Below are 15229 nucleotides of genomic sequence, written 5' to 3'. Positions count from 1 at the left end.
ATTTTGATTTTATTTGAGCTTTAAAATTGACTTCATGACTATTGTATGTCTTTGTTTTAAATAGAGAAATTAAATGTTACTATAGAAACGTTATTTGATTAAAATGCATAGTCAAATACAAAAAATAGTGAAAAAGATAAAGATAAATACAGGTAAATAGTCAATAGCAATTATTTAAGCAGTAATGTAATGAATTTAAACAACTTGCAGGGATTATTGATGTAAAAATAATATCAGTATAGGAGACTGATGGGATTTTTAAAGCTTTTTTGATCATAGAGAATACAACATAATGTTTGAATTTCTTTAAGAAAACAGAAAATACCAGCAAATTTGCATCAATGTGTGATATTTAGCTAATCATATAATTAAATTTATAAGAAAATTTTGTTCTTTATATTGTCATATTAAATTATGAAAACCAAGTTCTGCATTTTGTTAATAGAAAGAAAAAATATTACATACTTTAACAATATTAATGTTTAAAGTGTGCACTGTACCTTTAAGTTTTGCGACATGTCGTAAAAGCTCACTGTTGTAAATAATCACATGGAGACAACATGGATGCTTCAGACTTTGCTGTGTCGTTTGCTACATTGTGACCGATTGCTGTTGTTTCCCCCTCTCTGCTGTGGTCATTTGTGGAGAAGAGAAACAGTAAATGCTGCTCTGACAAAATAAGCGGCTTGTCCTGTTGCCAGACTTATAACTCAGGGTGGTAGTTGAAGCACAGGTTGTGCGTGCGTGCGCGTTCGCGAGTTACCTGCTGACCGTCTGCATCATGTTTGTGTTGGTGGAGATGGTCGACACTGTCAGGATCCCTCCGTGGAACTTCCAGAGACAACTCAACGAGGCCATAGCTGAAGAGCTCAACAAGAAACTGGCCAACAAGGTGCGTTTCAATCTCAGTGAGGAGAACCCTCATCAAGATCTCTTTTGCAAGTCAGCTCTGAGAACAGCAGAAGTAATAAGAACAGAGGCAGGACACTCAACAAAACACAGCCAGTCACATTCAAACAGCATCAGAAACCGTCATAGACTCCTCTAAAAAGTTCCAAAATTAAAAGTTTACATTCATTCAGTGGGAAGAGACGTTCAAGTCCTTTGTAATTCATTCAATTTATATAGTACTGGAAGGCAGTTTCTTCCCAAGTTCAGCCTTTACTCGTGGCATATCCAGTCCTGGGATCCGGTCTGATGAACAGTGGTTTGAAATTTAAGAAGATATTTGATCAACTGAGGCAGCTTTGCTGGTAAAAATGATGGTAAAATGATACTTTGTACTTCTCCTTGTTCTCAACCTCCTTTTTCATTTTTGCTTTGTTTGTATAAATCATAAATTTTCCTCACTGGGCTCTTCCAGTCTGTACAGCACATGCTATCCTCCATCCTCAGACCCTTGATTTGGATGAGAAAAAACTCGCAACCCCCCCCCCCCCTTTAACGGGGGAAAAAGGTGGGCAGTTACTTTAGTGAATATGTAAGGAATACGGATCCAATAAGATGAAAAGCAACTTACAGGTTCAGCCAAGACAGGTAGGGGCCTAAATCACATGACCTCCCCTCTACCACGAAGACCTGAAAAGACAATAGATGACACAAACACACAAGAGACAGGCTCAAGGATGCTGTTCAAACAGAGGGAAAAGAGATAAAAGGTGGGGCAGAGTCTCCTGGAGGATGATGGTCCCAGGACGACTGATGGAGAGGAAAAGGAAGAGAAGACAGAAAGAGAGAGAGAGAGAGAAAGGGAGAGAGGCACACGGGTTGGACAGTCGTACTCACGACTGCTGGACAACAGACAGAGGGAAAAAACTCAATCAAGTTAAGTAGAAGATTATGCATCTGGTTTATCAGATCATTACTAAATGATGCTGCCAAACAGTGAGGCAACTAACGATTATTTTTGCTATCAATAATTTTTTCAATTAATCTTGTAGTCTATAAAATGTCAAGAAACTGTGAAAAATGCCAACATTTCCTAGACATTAAGGTGTAAATGTCTTCACGTGTATTGCTGTGCTGACCAACAGTTCAAAACCTCAAAGGTATTCAGTTCACAATAATGTCAAACAGAGGAAAGCAGCGAAACTTAACATTCGAGAAGCTGAAACCGGAGAATGTTTGACACTTTTGGCTTGATACATGAGTTCATGATCAAAATAATTGCCAATCTCTGTCGATCAACTAATCAGTTAATCGAATAATCAAATTTGCAGTAAAACACAGTATGCAATGGTCATATTGATTGCACTTTGCTGCATCAGTTTTCTCTTTCTGTTCTGTGTTGTTGGATAACTGTACTTGAACTGAACTCTGACCTGCTCTCATCACCTCAGGTGGTCTATAATGTTGGCCTCTGCATCTGCTTGTATGACATCACTAAACTGGAGGATTCCTATATATTCCCGGGGGACGGAGCCTCACACACCAAAGGTATGAGGATTGTGATGACATAGCTGTCATCAGGGATCTTACATTTCCCCATACACTTGTATCTTGCATGATCAGGGCTGGAGTCAGTTTTGACCCTTTTATTAGTGCAGTAAATTTCCCCACTCAGGTTTTTATGTCAGTCTTACAGATGAATTGAAGGAAAAATAGTTGGTTTTAAGATGCTACTAACAAGAGGGTGTCACCCCAAAGCAGACATTAAACCATTGCCCTGGCGTCCTTGCAGAAACACATGCAGATCAGAGTGAGACGGAGAATGGGATTAAGTGACCTACTTTCATCATGATGGATAATTCTGGAGAAATTTGGTATAAAAGTGTCTCTCAGAGGCTTTTCTGCCCTTGTTAAGAGTAAACTCCTGAAGGACAGAATGATATGGACCCAGGAAATGTTGCTGCTGTTTCCTTTTCCAAAATAAAACACATTTACAGGCTTGCAGAGTGATATCGGTTGGGCTTTTACCAACTGATTTGATTCCCATCTTCCCCTGGTCTTTCTGTCAGTTCATTTCAGGTATGTTGTTTTTCACCCTTTCCTCGATGAGATCCTGGTTGGCAAGATCAAGTACTGCAGTCAGGAGGGAGTTCATGGTAATTTCTGTCTTACCATTGCAGTTTATTTTGAGTAAATCTCCACAAATGTATTTGAAAAATCATTCTCAATACCCTAAAAGTAAGACATTAATTGATTATCCTCATTGTTGTTTACTCCTACAATTATTTTCTTGATTCATCTATAGTACTGTGGTAAACACTGACTGCACACTCTATCTCTGTTTCAGTGACGATGGGCTTCTTTGATGACATCCTCATTCCACCAGAGTCCCTTCAACAGCCTGCAAAATTGTATCCTGACCTCAAGTGTTGTTAATTTCATAAGAAGAGCAGCTTTGCCTCAAAATGCCTCAAAACAAGTAGCTGCAGCTCCTGAGCTGTCAAGCCTTCCTTAGCTGCAGCCTCAGTGACGAAGCAGAGCAAGTTTGGCTTTGGGAGTATGAGACAGATGAGGGGGCCCATGACCTCTACATGGACCAAGGAGAGGAGATCCGTTTTCGGGTGACAGACGAAGTCTTTGTGGATACGTCGCCGACAGGCCCGGCAACTGCAGCGACAGACGCACCAGCTCAGCCAGGACAGTCGACGGCGCCGCCAGCAGAGGACAGCAGGGAGAAGAAGGAGGCACCGTATACTCTGATTGTAAGAACAGACCTCATGACTAGCACACATCACCAGGAGATCTGCTCAAATGAAAACCGCACCTTCAAAGTCCACATTTTTAGACTGAATGCATCATAATGGGCTAACAAGGCTCCCTCACAGCACACCTCCTCCAAATATAGCTGAGAAATGTGGCTTTACTTTTCCAGATTTCTCAGGGCCACAGCTCGTGTATTACCGTTGACCTGGTGCATTGCCAGTTGTCCAGCATGTTTTGTAGCTAAATAGCACAACTTTCACTGTAAAAAATGGTATCATAAAGATTTTTCATCCTGCTGAGTGCGGCTTTGTGGCGCTAAACATGAAAGTGTTTGACTTCACAAGCTAAACAGAACCGCGTAAACCGCCAGTTTTGGTCTCTGTGAGGCTAGACTATGTCATTTGCTGATGTGACTCAGCTCTTATACTGGTGTTCGACACATTCATAAAGGTATGAGTTGTCCCACCCTAAGAGATGCAACAAAACTAGCGGGAGAGTCAGGGAGCTTTGCTTGCACACACTGAGTTCTGAGAAGAGGACTAATCAACCAAAATGACTGAAAAACGTGAGTGAGTGCTGTGAGTGCAACGGTCTTATCTGTGGCCAAAAAAAAGCAAATGTAGCTTCGCGTCCATCTGACCCCCAGTGCTCTTGTTTCAGGGGACCATCTGTGAGCCGGGGCTGGGGCTACTGTCATGGTGGAACAGTTAGCACTGCAGAGGAAGCAGAGGATATCTGGGTGTTAGGAGCAGACTGACCATCACGACTGACGGGAGAGACGAGGGACAGCCAGCTGGAGACACAGAACCCTCTGTTTCAGTACAGAAGTCAAGAGACAAAGTGGAGCTGCTTTCTGAACCAAGACACTGTTGGCATAGAAGTGACCGATGTGACCTCTGTCATACTGAGACTGATTGTTTAGTAAATATTGCCCTAAAATTACCAGCTTCGTGTTTACATGTAAAACTCACCATATATTTAATAACAAATATTCAAGAACTTTCACATTCAGGTGGTAGATTTCACATGAGATTTTCACCCCCAAATCAAAAGAAAACAAGAAGCCATTGATTATGTGAATCATAATGTCATAATGGAGCTAGTGTGATGGAAGGATATAGACTGATCACAAGATCTGACTGTAATGGCTCAAAGTTGGTGCTGTTTAATGTCATTTGTCAGGGATGAATAAATCGTGGGACGTAATGATATGAGGACTTGTATGGACACTGAGTTTAAAGGTGAGAGAAATAAGGCAGTGATATTTTTTATATAAAAAATGACCTGGAGGTCAGATGTCTAATGCATTTGTGTCATCAAGATTTAAGAAAACATGGCAACAATAAAAATATATATATTTTTTTTTTCAGTGAGGGTCAGATTTGTTCATTTTAGCTTTTTATTTCACACTTTACATCTACCCCAGGTATTTGTGCACACATCTTCAGTTTATTTCACAGCCTTGTAATATTTTGTATTTCTCTTTCGTCACAAAGGAAACGGATGTATCATCAGCAAGAGTGGATTTGTTCTGAGAATTTGTCATTGTGTGTGATTATGGGAAGTATATGAAAAAGGATTAGCATTTAAATCCTACAGTTTGAGGGGCAGTGAAGGACAGAGCCCTGCTTGTTTATAACAGATCTGTCCTGTGCACTCTTAATGTCAGTCACTGTTAGTTTGCAACTCATGCACACATACTTGTGTTTGTTGTACAATCAGAAATGTGGTGGGCTGTTTTTCATGTGACAACTGCATGGCCAGTTGATGTTTGTCTCAGTTGTCTATTGTGAAACTAGGTCAGACTGTTCGGAGTTTATATCAGAAAAAATCGGTGGGTTGCATGTGACAGAAAGCTTAGCTTACGAATAGGATGAAAACAGTTCCTACGTAAATAACTAATTTTACTGCGGACTCGGTGGAACTTCCTCGTACATGTAGTATAATGTGGATATGAGCGCTTTCAGATCTCATGGCATTAATAAAGTTTCTGTTGGGTTTTTCATTAACAGGTGTATGTGATGAAAGATGAGCGTAAAATGCAAAATCCACTGCATGACTGGAGTCCAGCCTACAACACAAGTACACACAGCCTTGATGAGAAAAAAGCAGAACAAGAACAGCTGCATTAAGAGTGCAATATGACAAACATCATGAAATCATGGCAGCGACGAAGAATACCTCACTACACTGAGCACACTGTTCCCCCAACAGATTACACTCATGACGACGAATGAAGAAAGTCATTTTCACGCTCTCTCTCTCTCTCACACACACACACACACACACACACAGTCACATCACGCCATCGGAATCTCCACCAGCTGCGCAGACTCAGCAGCCCCTCACACAGTCACATCAGGGTTTTCCGTCAGTCTGCTCGGATTTAGTCTACTTATTTATTTAATTGCTCGTTATATAATAAACTCAGACTTCAAACACACACACGCTCACACACACTGATCACTCTCAACCAACTAGCGCATCCGGTGCAGTAAGTAGCATTTTTGTGAATCTATGCATGTTGAAGTGCTTGCAGCGGGGGGATTGTGTCAGTGTGGCTTTGTTTTTGGATCGGGACAATGAATTCTTTGTATGAGTGACAGAATAACCGCTAAATTAGAGAGACAGGTTTTATTGATGTATCTGTGATTGTGCTGGGAACTGATGCATCTTAACATTTCCACCACATCTGACTGCCAGCTGGTCCTGGACGGAACTCTCCCCCTGCTTTTGTCCATGTTTTATTCTCAAACAGCACTGATCGCTATTTCCGACTTTACCAGATTTCTGAGAAACTGCAGAGATTACTGTTGCTACGAATCATTTTTTTTACGGTCCGCTATTTGCTAAAATAAAAATAGGGGGAAATGCAGATATCAACTATGGGATTTCACGGTGTTTCTTTGACGAAAGGGACAAACTCCACACACGCACACACACACACACACACACACACACACACACACACACATTAGTCGTGCATTTTCATAATCATGGGGCAGAGAAGAGATTTGTGCCTGACCCGGGCCAGAGGAGCTATGACCTTCTTAATTCTTTGGCTTCATTTCTACACATCCAGATGTTCTCCAACTGGAGCCTGTGAATGCAAGTGCAAACTGAGCGGCTCTAAATGTTTTGGTCCGCTCATAGTACCACATAGAACCACTCATAGAACCGCTCACAGTGGTTCCTCATTATGGAAAATGATTGTAATAATAATCAGTAGTTTGTCCGACCATGTCCATCCTGTGGTGACGCTTATGATATTATTTCCGTAGTGCTCCTGTAGGATAAGATATGTAACTGTTCATTTGGGAAGGGGGCACTGACGCCACGAACGCACCAATGGAGGCGGTGGCGGCCGTTCTGCAGCTGTTCTGACGTCACGCCGCGTGCGGAGACCCAGCTCTGCCTGTCTCATCACAGGCAGAGGAGGAGTGGGCGTAGAAAAACGTCCTACACACACACACACGCAAATAAAATATAAAACATGGTACTTGTGGTCCGGACTGTGTTAATGGCGTTTCTGGGGTGAATTGAACCTTGGGTACTGACAGGAGATCAGTCAATTGCCTCCTTGTCCCATAACCCTGGAGAAACCAGATTAGATAGACTGAAGGGCAAGGTCACCTGACTATAAAGGACATATTGTGTATTTCAATGTTAGTGAATAATGATAGCTAGATTAGAGTTTTGATCATTCTCATTTTAATCGGACCTTGGCAAGTCCCCCAACTTTATGGATGTGCAATACTAAATCGCTGTAATACTCCTTTAACACTCGGAATGACTTGATTTACAGGATTTCAGACTTGATTGAGGAAGGGTTTGTGTCACCTGAACATTTGTGATCTGTTCGGAGGAATTTTTATTTATCAACATAATTTTGACAAATGACGAAAGACACGAGGAAAGAATGGTGAAAATAAATTTTAATTTAATAGAGACCTTCATTAGTTTGTGGTTTCTGACTTAAAAAAAAAGGCTTTTTGCTGGCTGGATGCCCCCTCTCATCATTTCTTTCGACCCACCAGGTCTAAAGCCACACAGCGGTTCTCTGATCATCCTCCGCTCTCTCCCTATGGTCTCTCTCCTCACAGCGAGTGCCCGTGACGGACGTGAAGCGACAGCGCTGACTTTGATCGCCGCCGAGCTTGTGTCCCACACGGGGGCAGGCTTCCCGAGGCAGACGGACTCACAGATACGCCAGCGGACAGACGGCGGTGTCAGCAGCCCATCGGCGGCCTGCGACTGAAGGAGTAGCATCAGCATCCAACACCGCATCCGCACCATCCTCCTCCTCCTCCTTTGTCACATCGGACATGGCGGACTCCGGCCTCACATCGCCCTCTGGGACCCCGTTGCGCTCGCCCAACGCCCCTCTCACCCTGTCCTTCCCCTTCCTGAGGGAGGGGAGCCGGGTGTGGGAGGAGGGGAAGGAGCAACCGTTGCCTCGGGATCTGCCCAGCCCGTTGCCAACCAAACGCACCCGCACCTATTCAGCGTAAGTATGATTAGTTTGCTAATTAGCGTGTGGTGGAAAGTAGACATTTACTTAAATACGGCCATGTTGTGGACAACCCCTTTAGCAGGCAAACCTAATCTGGGTCACAACTGATCTGTAAAGCATTCGCATTAGTAAATGATTCATTAGCATTAATAAAGTTACTGGTTAAAGCCTATAAACCTTGTGCGAAGTTCCTTTTTTAGAGAGTGGCACCCATTTATCTGACAGCTGTAGTCCCTTTGCAGATTTTACATGCAAGAATAATGAGCTTATAAAATGCGATACGTGGCTATAAGGTACACTTCCCAAACTAAGTAAAGTATTAGCTAAATTAAAATTTTGTTTAATTTAGTGCACCGGGAATAAGAATCCAACATTGACAGGTACTTTTTCCTGCATAGTGGATGTTTTTACTTTTGATGCTTAAGGAAATGTAGCTGATATGAATGTGGTTTAACTCAAGTAAAATTTCGAATGAGCTGCTCTGAATACCAACAACGGATACTTTAAATGTAAATCTGACAGGTTGTATCATGGCTGGTTTGCAGACATTGGTTGGGACTGAATAAAGGTTAACTACTGGACTGTTTACACTGTGATTCAGCAGATTAGTGTTCACACCTCTGCTGCTGTTGTGTTGCGACATTAGGAGGCAGCGAGTAGGGGTTGATATGATCAGCACTTCATCTGCCTTCCTCACCTCCTTTATGCATCCTTTTCTCTCTTTTCTGTTTCTCTTATGAAATAGGCCTGAATGATGACTTTTAACTGTAAACTGCTCTTTTTACTTGTTTTTCTACTCTACTAGAACAATTAAAACAACCAGTCACACTGAGATGAGTAATTTTATGGTTAATGTGAGAACGTCATTGTCTTCTTTCCCTCTGCCTGCAGTACAGTACGTGCACACTCAGGTCCAGTGTTTAAGGGTGTGTGCAAGAACTTCTCCAGGTCACAAGGTCACGGCTTCATACGACCGTCCCACGGTGGTGAAGACATCTTTGTTCACATCTCGGAGTGAGTGGCAATAACACTGAAGTCACTCTTAGAAGAATAATCGTGCAGATTTCACAGCTGGCAGCTCTGAGAATCACAGCAGAGAAACACATTAGGCATTAGCTGAAATACAAATAGCAACACAAACAATCAAACTCATATGACTGTATGAACTCAGCAAACAACACCCTTTATTTATGTGCTTTTTTCAAAGGGGAAAACTATTTTTTCCAGCTCTATTGGAACACTGTGACACCTGCAGTAATTGGACATGCATAAAGAGAACAGTGACTTCTCCATGCTGGTTTTATTCAGCTTTTTATTCAGGTCAAGCAGTACATCAAATGCTTTTACAAACCTCAGAAAAGGCAGATTTACGAAATTTCACCAAACCGATTACGCAGGATGCTGCAGTTATCTTTTAGCCAAACGCCTGCATCATTGATCTGAAAGTCCAATATTTATCTCGTCTCAAATTTCCGGAGCTGTGAGGTGATTAGTTTCATGTTAGTTATAGCACTGTCCTACAATCAAAACTACGCCTACTAGCACCTTTAAAGTTTAGTAATGAAGACGTTGCATCCTGTTTGTTGAGTCCATTCTTAGAAAGTAAAACGTTTTGATTTAATGAAGAGTTATTTGCTGTTGACTATTTCTTTAGCAAACATGAGCAGTGTTTACTAAACCAGGGGAGACTTCCTGGACTCTCCCCTGGTGGAAAGTCAGGAGTTCACTGTGCAGGCCACTGTATCAAATAGTTGCAACCTGTAAATCAATCAGTTTTAGGGGTGCCGGTAGGTGAATGTTTTAACTTCAGACAGGGCCAGGCTAGCTGTTGCCTCCTGTTTCCATTCTTTATGATAAGCTAAGCTAACCGCCTCCCGGTTCTAGCTCCATACTTCATAGGCACAGGTATGACAGTGGTATCAACCCTCTCGACTCATCTTCAGCAAGAAAGTGAATAAGCTTATTTTATTCAGTGTCGCACTATTCCGTTAATTCAGTGGTTCTCTGACCTACAGGTTGATGAAACCTCAAGAGGTTGCAAAACAACTCTGCAGGATCATGAGCAGGTTTATTGAACACAATATTAATCATTGTGTCTTTTCACAATTTTCCTATAATTTTAGCCTTCTGATATTTAATTGAATTAAACAACATGACAAGGAAAAAATATTGTTTCGTCTCAACTCTTTACCATTCCGCAGTTTGAGAGAAATTTGAATAGAGATTTGTCATAAATCATAAGAAAAAAGGATGAGAACCACTGCTTTAAGACATCTCATGAGTTACAAGTCACTAACTGCACTTTAACTAATTTTTATGGCACAACAGTGAAGAACACCTTCAAAACTCAATTTTTCTGTTTCAGCATCGAAGGGGAGTATGTCCCAGTTGAGGGCGACGAGGTCACGTACAAAGTGTGTCGGGTCCCACCCAAGAACCTGAAGGTGCAGGCAGTGGAGGTGAAGCTCACACATCTCAACCCAGGGACGAAACACGAGACCTGGTCTGGGCAGATCATCAGCTCATAGGGCCTGAGCTCCAAGCCTGGTGCGTCGTGCTGGGCAGGGCTGGATAGGGGCTGGTAGAGGTGCTCTGGGACTTGTAACACACATTCTTTGCTTAAAACTTTTTTAAAACATGTTTTACCTACACAGCATAGTGTCCAGTGTTTGTAAGTGTCAATAATTCAGTTGTAGCTGGATGACCGATGTATGTCCAATCAGAGCTGATGAACTGTCTGTTTACTACATGAATAATTTTGCCGTGTATGGGAAACTGACCATTTATTCATTGTTAGGAAAGTCACGTGCTTGATTTATCTATATTTTTTGTTTTCCTTTTTAAAGTCAAATTTCAGATGGGAGTATAAAGTTACTCTGATTTTCCAATCAAATGTGTAAAATATGAAACTTTGGGAAAACTACACATAACTGCGGTGCAGATCTTCACACTGTTCAAAACTTGTGACTGTTGAGTCTACGTGCAAGAAGGAGAGAGACATAGGACAAAAGGAAGAATTCAGTTTTACTTCCCTTCTTTGCAGCTGTTATGCACTTGTTTACTTAACCAAAGTTCCCAGGATGACATGTTAGGTGCAAGCATGGGTCAGATGACTTGTTTTGCAACTTACGCTGTTTTTACGTTAAGTGCAGACTTTGGAAAGATGAGCTTAATGTTTGAATTCAACAACAGAGATAATGGATGTAAAAGAAAGTAGTTTAGCGACTTGACTAGGGTTGAAAAGATTTGAATGATTGTATTGCTGAGTGAAAGAAAGATGAAATGGCAAGTTGACAATCCTCAGAGCAGTAAATCACAACTGGGTTTGCATTAGAAACCCGAAAAAAGACATCTCGTGACTTCCTTGTGGGTTTCAGGTCACCACTAGAAACATGATCTTAGGACAGAAAAAAGGAAGTTTTATTTTAAAATCGAGAGGTGTATGTACTGAAGGTTGGAGGCTGAGTAAATTAAAAGTTTGTCTTAGATAAAAAAGCATAAAGGGAGACCAGGACTGAAGCAGGAAGCACATAATAAACCTAATATGAACATTTTAAAAACATAAACAAAATATATATTTTACTGTGAATGTACAGCGATTGCAAGTATTTTCACCTTTAAAAATGCATATCCCTGGCTGTATTTTCTTGTTTTTGGGTATTTATTTTAATTATTTATTTGATGATTTTTCAGATTTGTGTGTGTCCTCAGATTATAAACTATATTTTTGGGTAATACTATCAAAGCTTGCACTGAAGAAATTTGAACTTCCACTACAAAAACTGCCACAGCACTCCAGACATCATTGTTAAGGATCAGTCAATTTGTTGTCCTGTTTGAAAATTCCTGTTTTGAAAGTGTCTGGAGCCATGAATTGCTGAAAATCAAAACTATTTCTAAATCTCTTTTCTATTATTAGAAAAACATGTATCCGTGTGTGATTTATTGAGTGTAGTCATCATGATGGTGAACTACATGACTTCATAGCTGGTGCCAATAGAGATCATTGTCACAGAAATGTTATTGTTATTCAAGTTATATATTGTACTGTATGTCATTTTCTATTATATCTGTCCCATAGAGTCTCTACGCATCTCGTCTTATCTTTCAGTGTCACAGCCTGAATTATTTCAATATGAACCTTTGTTAATTTCTTTCATTTCAAAGGGCACTTTCTTTTGTGGACGAGCCACTGTGGTGGTGATCCCCATGATTACTTCTTCTGAGCCTTGAAAGGACATTAAAGCATTTTAAGATTCACAGGTTTCATGGAAGCTGTGTTTCTTTAGGCTGTGCGCGGATGTGAGACTCTGAGGGAGGAAGATTGGTATGAGCTCAACAGGCGGTGAGAGAGACTGTCCTATAATGAGGTCACAGTAATGTCCCCAGCCTAATAATAAGGTTGAATTGTCTTTTTTTCACATCATTCACTGAATATTATTCAAATACATTACACTGGAACACTATATTTAGCTTTATGACTTAAAGTTGGGTTAAAACATGATTAACCCAGTGGGAACTTAATAATGACCTTTGCTTATATAAACACCACCCAGGGATGTATTCAAGGTGTGTTACAACCATGGTGAAGACTAAAGAGCTGTCACAAAAGCTGAGAGAGGAGATAATTTAATTGCACCAAAAACAGACAATATTGGGAGCATTGTATCGAAGTTTAAACTTGTCTAGCATGGGAGAAAACCCAAAATTTCATCAAGAGGCCTTAGCTGTCTCAGCAGGACAACAAAGAAAAACCCCAATGATGAATTACAGGATTACTTGATGAAGGCTGGGGCAAATGTGTCAGTGACAACTGTAAGAAGATCACTTAACAACCAAGGACTTCATGGCTGGACTCAACAAAACTTGCCAGTCTTGACCAAGAAGCACAAGAAGGGTTGACTAGAATATGTTAGAAGGAATTTGGATAGGCCTGCAGAGTTATGGGACACAGTTCTATGGAGTGACAAGCCAAAACTGAAACTGTTTGGACATATGAATCAGTGGTTTGCCTGGCCCAAGAAAGGCGATGCTTATGACCAGAGGAATCCCCTACTGATGTAGGGATGCTTTTCTAATGCAGGAACTGGCAATCTTGACCGTGTGACTGGCATCGTGGATTCACAGAAATACCAAGCCATTCTCAGGAGGAATGTTATGCCTTCTGTGGTGAACTTGGACCTTGATGATGATTGGACTCTGAAACAAGACAATGATGCCAAGCACACTTCCAAGTCAACCAAAGCTTGGTTAAGGAATCATTCCTGGAATGTCCTGGAGTGGCCTCAGTCTCCAGATTTAAATCCTATAGTAAATCTTTGGTGGGATTTAAAGAAAGCAGTTACAGCACAGAAGCCATCAAACCTGAATGAGCTAAGAAGAATGGGCAAAGATTCCATAAGAGGTTGCTGAAGCTTGTCAGCACTTAACATAACAAAATCACTTATTAGAAGTTATCAAGGCAAAAGGATGCTCCACCAAGTACTGAGGTTGGGGGTTGAATAATAGTTCACATAGACATTTGTCAAGAGAACTAGATGTTTTTCATTTAAACTCATGAAACTCTTCTAATTTAAACTCATGAAAATCGTAAAGTATGTCAACCTATGTTATCAAAATTGCTTGTATGTATCTATAAATATTCTTTCTGTTTACTGACACTTGTTATATATTCTCATATATACACATCACCATAATATCATTTAAGGTGATGGGGGTTGAATATTTATGGTTGCAACTGCAAACTTCACAAGATATGGTGCCTATTATTACTGAATAAACAATAAATGAAGGGAGATCCCATGGGAAACAAGAACACTTGATGTCATTGATGTAAAGCACCTAAAACCAGGCTAGTAGTTGTAGAGCAGCCGCTCCAGTCCCACCTGCACCACCTGTTGCCTAGAAAAGTGACAGAAGTAGTTTAAACAATAGACTGCTTTTAACCTGTGGGAATGCCTTTGAGCAACATCGACAGAGCAGGAAAGTAATATATTTTACAATTTAACAACTCCGTCACCTGAGGCAATGACTGTTACAAGTGCAGTTTTTTTTCTTTTATACAGATGCTGCTCACACTGTTTGTATGTTTTTGATGTTTCATTTCATACTGCTCTGTGTGTCACTGTGTGTCTTCTGTCCCCTGGAGAAAGAGTGAAAGAAAGTTCCCATCCAGGTTTCAGATTTTAATGATAAACCAGTAAAATAAAATTTGCAGTGTTGGTTGACCAAGTTCGGTCTTTGGCACTGAATACTTGGAAGTACAAAATTGGTGGTTGTTGCTTCTGTAATTTACTGGTAGTGGAGTTCACTGTGGACCAGTGAATCTTTTTACAGACAATTATCATTGAGGCTCACTTCTCTGGTGGTCAAGTGCCTGTCAAAGCTTAATATCAGACACTACTGAATAAGATAAAAAAGAGACATAGATCATTTCACAATGAAAAAAATGATAAACTAATTCACAAATTTTTATAAGTTAACATTTGGTGTTAGCCAAAAGTAAAAAAATGTATCACACAAGAAGATAGGATACAAAAATTTCTGGCGACCTCTGGTGGTAAAATGATAAGGCCCTGTGGAGTATCTGCAGCCTGCTTACCTGTTGAGTCTGTGAGCAAGGTGTAAAAAAGCATTTCTGATGTCAAAGCCCAGTTTGGTCAACTGGGTTAAGAAAGACACTGGAGAGCTGAGGTAGATTAAATGATATCAAAAAAGGTTTATTACAATGAATTGACATAAAATAAATGCATATCCATAAATGACTGAAAAACAACATGATCAATCTTACAGTTAGCACCACTGACACATAAAAATCTAATTATCTGCTGTGCATGTAAGTCTACATGATTCGTATTCACAATAATCATCCATTAAGGAGGCATTATTTTTCTGGCCCATAACAGAAATACAGCCCAGTAGCTTGTTATGGGAAAATTAAACAGGCAGTTTTTCACATTTTTAAAACTTAGTTTAAGAAATCATTTAAGCAGCTGTTGAAAACAACATAACTCTTTCTAGCGACAAGGAATCAAGCAATAAGCATCTGTACATGTAGTCACCAAG

At 40.6% G+C, this 15229-nt stretch overlaps 2 protein-coding genes across 4 annotated transcripts; both read left to right on the top strand.

Annotated features, from left to right (window-relative positions):
• Nucleotides 1-536: 536 nt before the first annotated feature.
• Nucleotides 537-5622, top strand: polr3h (polymerase (RNA) III (DNA directed) polypeptide H). The gene is made up of 6 exons (XM_040155676.1): nt 537-892; nt 2340-2436; nt 2958-3044; nt 3236-3299; nt 3416-3650; nt 4312-5622. The coding sequence occupies exons 1-6, from the start codon at nt 782-784 to the stop codon at nt 4360-4362; spliced, it is 645 nt and encodes a 214-aa protein (XP_040011610.1). The 5' UTR covers nt 537-781; the 3' UTR covers nt 4363-5622.
• A 339-nt stretch (nt 5623-5961) lies between these two features.
• Nucleotides 5962-12246, top strand: LOC120788379 (cold shock domain-containing protein C2-like). 3 transcript variants are annotated; one of them, XM_040124160.1, is made up of 4 exons: nt 5962-6145; nt 7755-8158; nt 9056-9178; nt 10530-12246. In XM_040124160.1, exons 2-4 carry the CDS (start codon nt 7977-7979, stop codon nt 10690-10692), a joined length of 468 nt encoding a protein of 155 aa, XP_039980094.1. In that variant the 5' UTR covers nt 5962-6145; nt 7755-7976; the 3' UTR covers nt 10693-12246. The 3 variants fall into 3 exon arrangements, with proteins under 3 accessions (XP_039980094.1, XP_039980095.1, XP_039980096.1); XM_040124161.1 differs by having other exon boundaries at nt 7689-8158; XM_040124162.1 differs by lacking the exon at nt 5962-6145 and adding an exon at nt 7546-7573.
• Nucleotides 12247-15229: the final 2983 nt, after the last annotated feature.

This window comes from Xiphias gladius, chromosome 3, assembly GCF_016859285.1.
Source record: "Xiphias gladius isolate SHS-SW01 ecotype Sanya breed wild chromosome 3, ASM1685928v1, whole genome shotgun sequence".
NCBI classification, from domain to species: Eukaryota; Metazoa; Chordata; class Actinopteri; order Istiophoriformes; family Xiphiidae; genus Xiphias; species Xiphias gladius.
This window is presented reverse-complemented; position numbering and strand designations above follow the sequence as displayed.

Excerpts from the sequence above, each read along its gene's own strand:
- polr3h (XM_040155676.1), top strand. The coding sequence starts at position 782 with ATGTTTGTGTTGGTGGAGATGGTCGACACTGTCAGGATCCCTCCGTGG. Across the intron at positions 893-2,339 it reads ACAAGAAACTGGCCAACAAG|GTGGTCTATAATGTTGGCCT; the intron begins GTGCGTTTCAAT and ends TCATCACCTCAG. Across the intron at positions 2,437-2,957 it reads CGGAGCCTCACACACCAAAG|TTCATTTCAGGTATGTTGTT; the intron begins GTATGAGGATTG and ends TCTTTCTGTCAG.
- LOC120788379 (XM_040124160.1), top strand. The coding sequence starts at position 7,977 with ATGGCGGACTCCGGCCTCACATCGCCCTCTGGGACCCCGTTGCGCTCG. Across the intron at positions 8,159-9,055 it reads CGCACCCGCACCTATTCAGC|TACAGTACGTGCACACTCAG; the intron begins GTAAGTATGATT and ends CTCTGCCTGCAG. Across the intron at positions 9,179-10,529 it reads ATCTTTGTTCACATCTCGGA|CATCGAAGGGGAGTATGTCC; the intron begins GTGAGTGGCAAT and ends TTTCTGTTTCAG.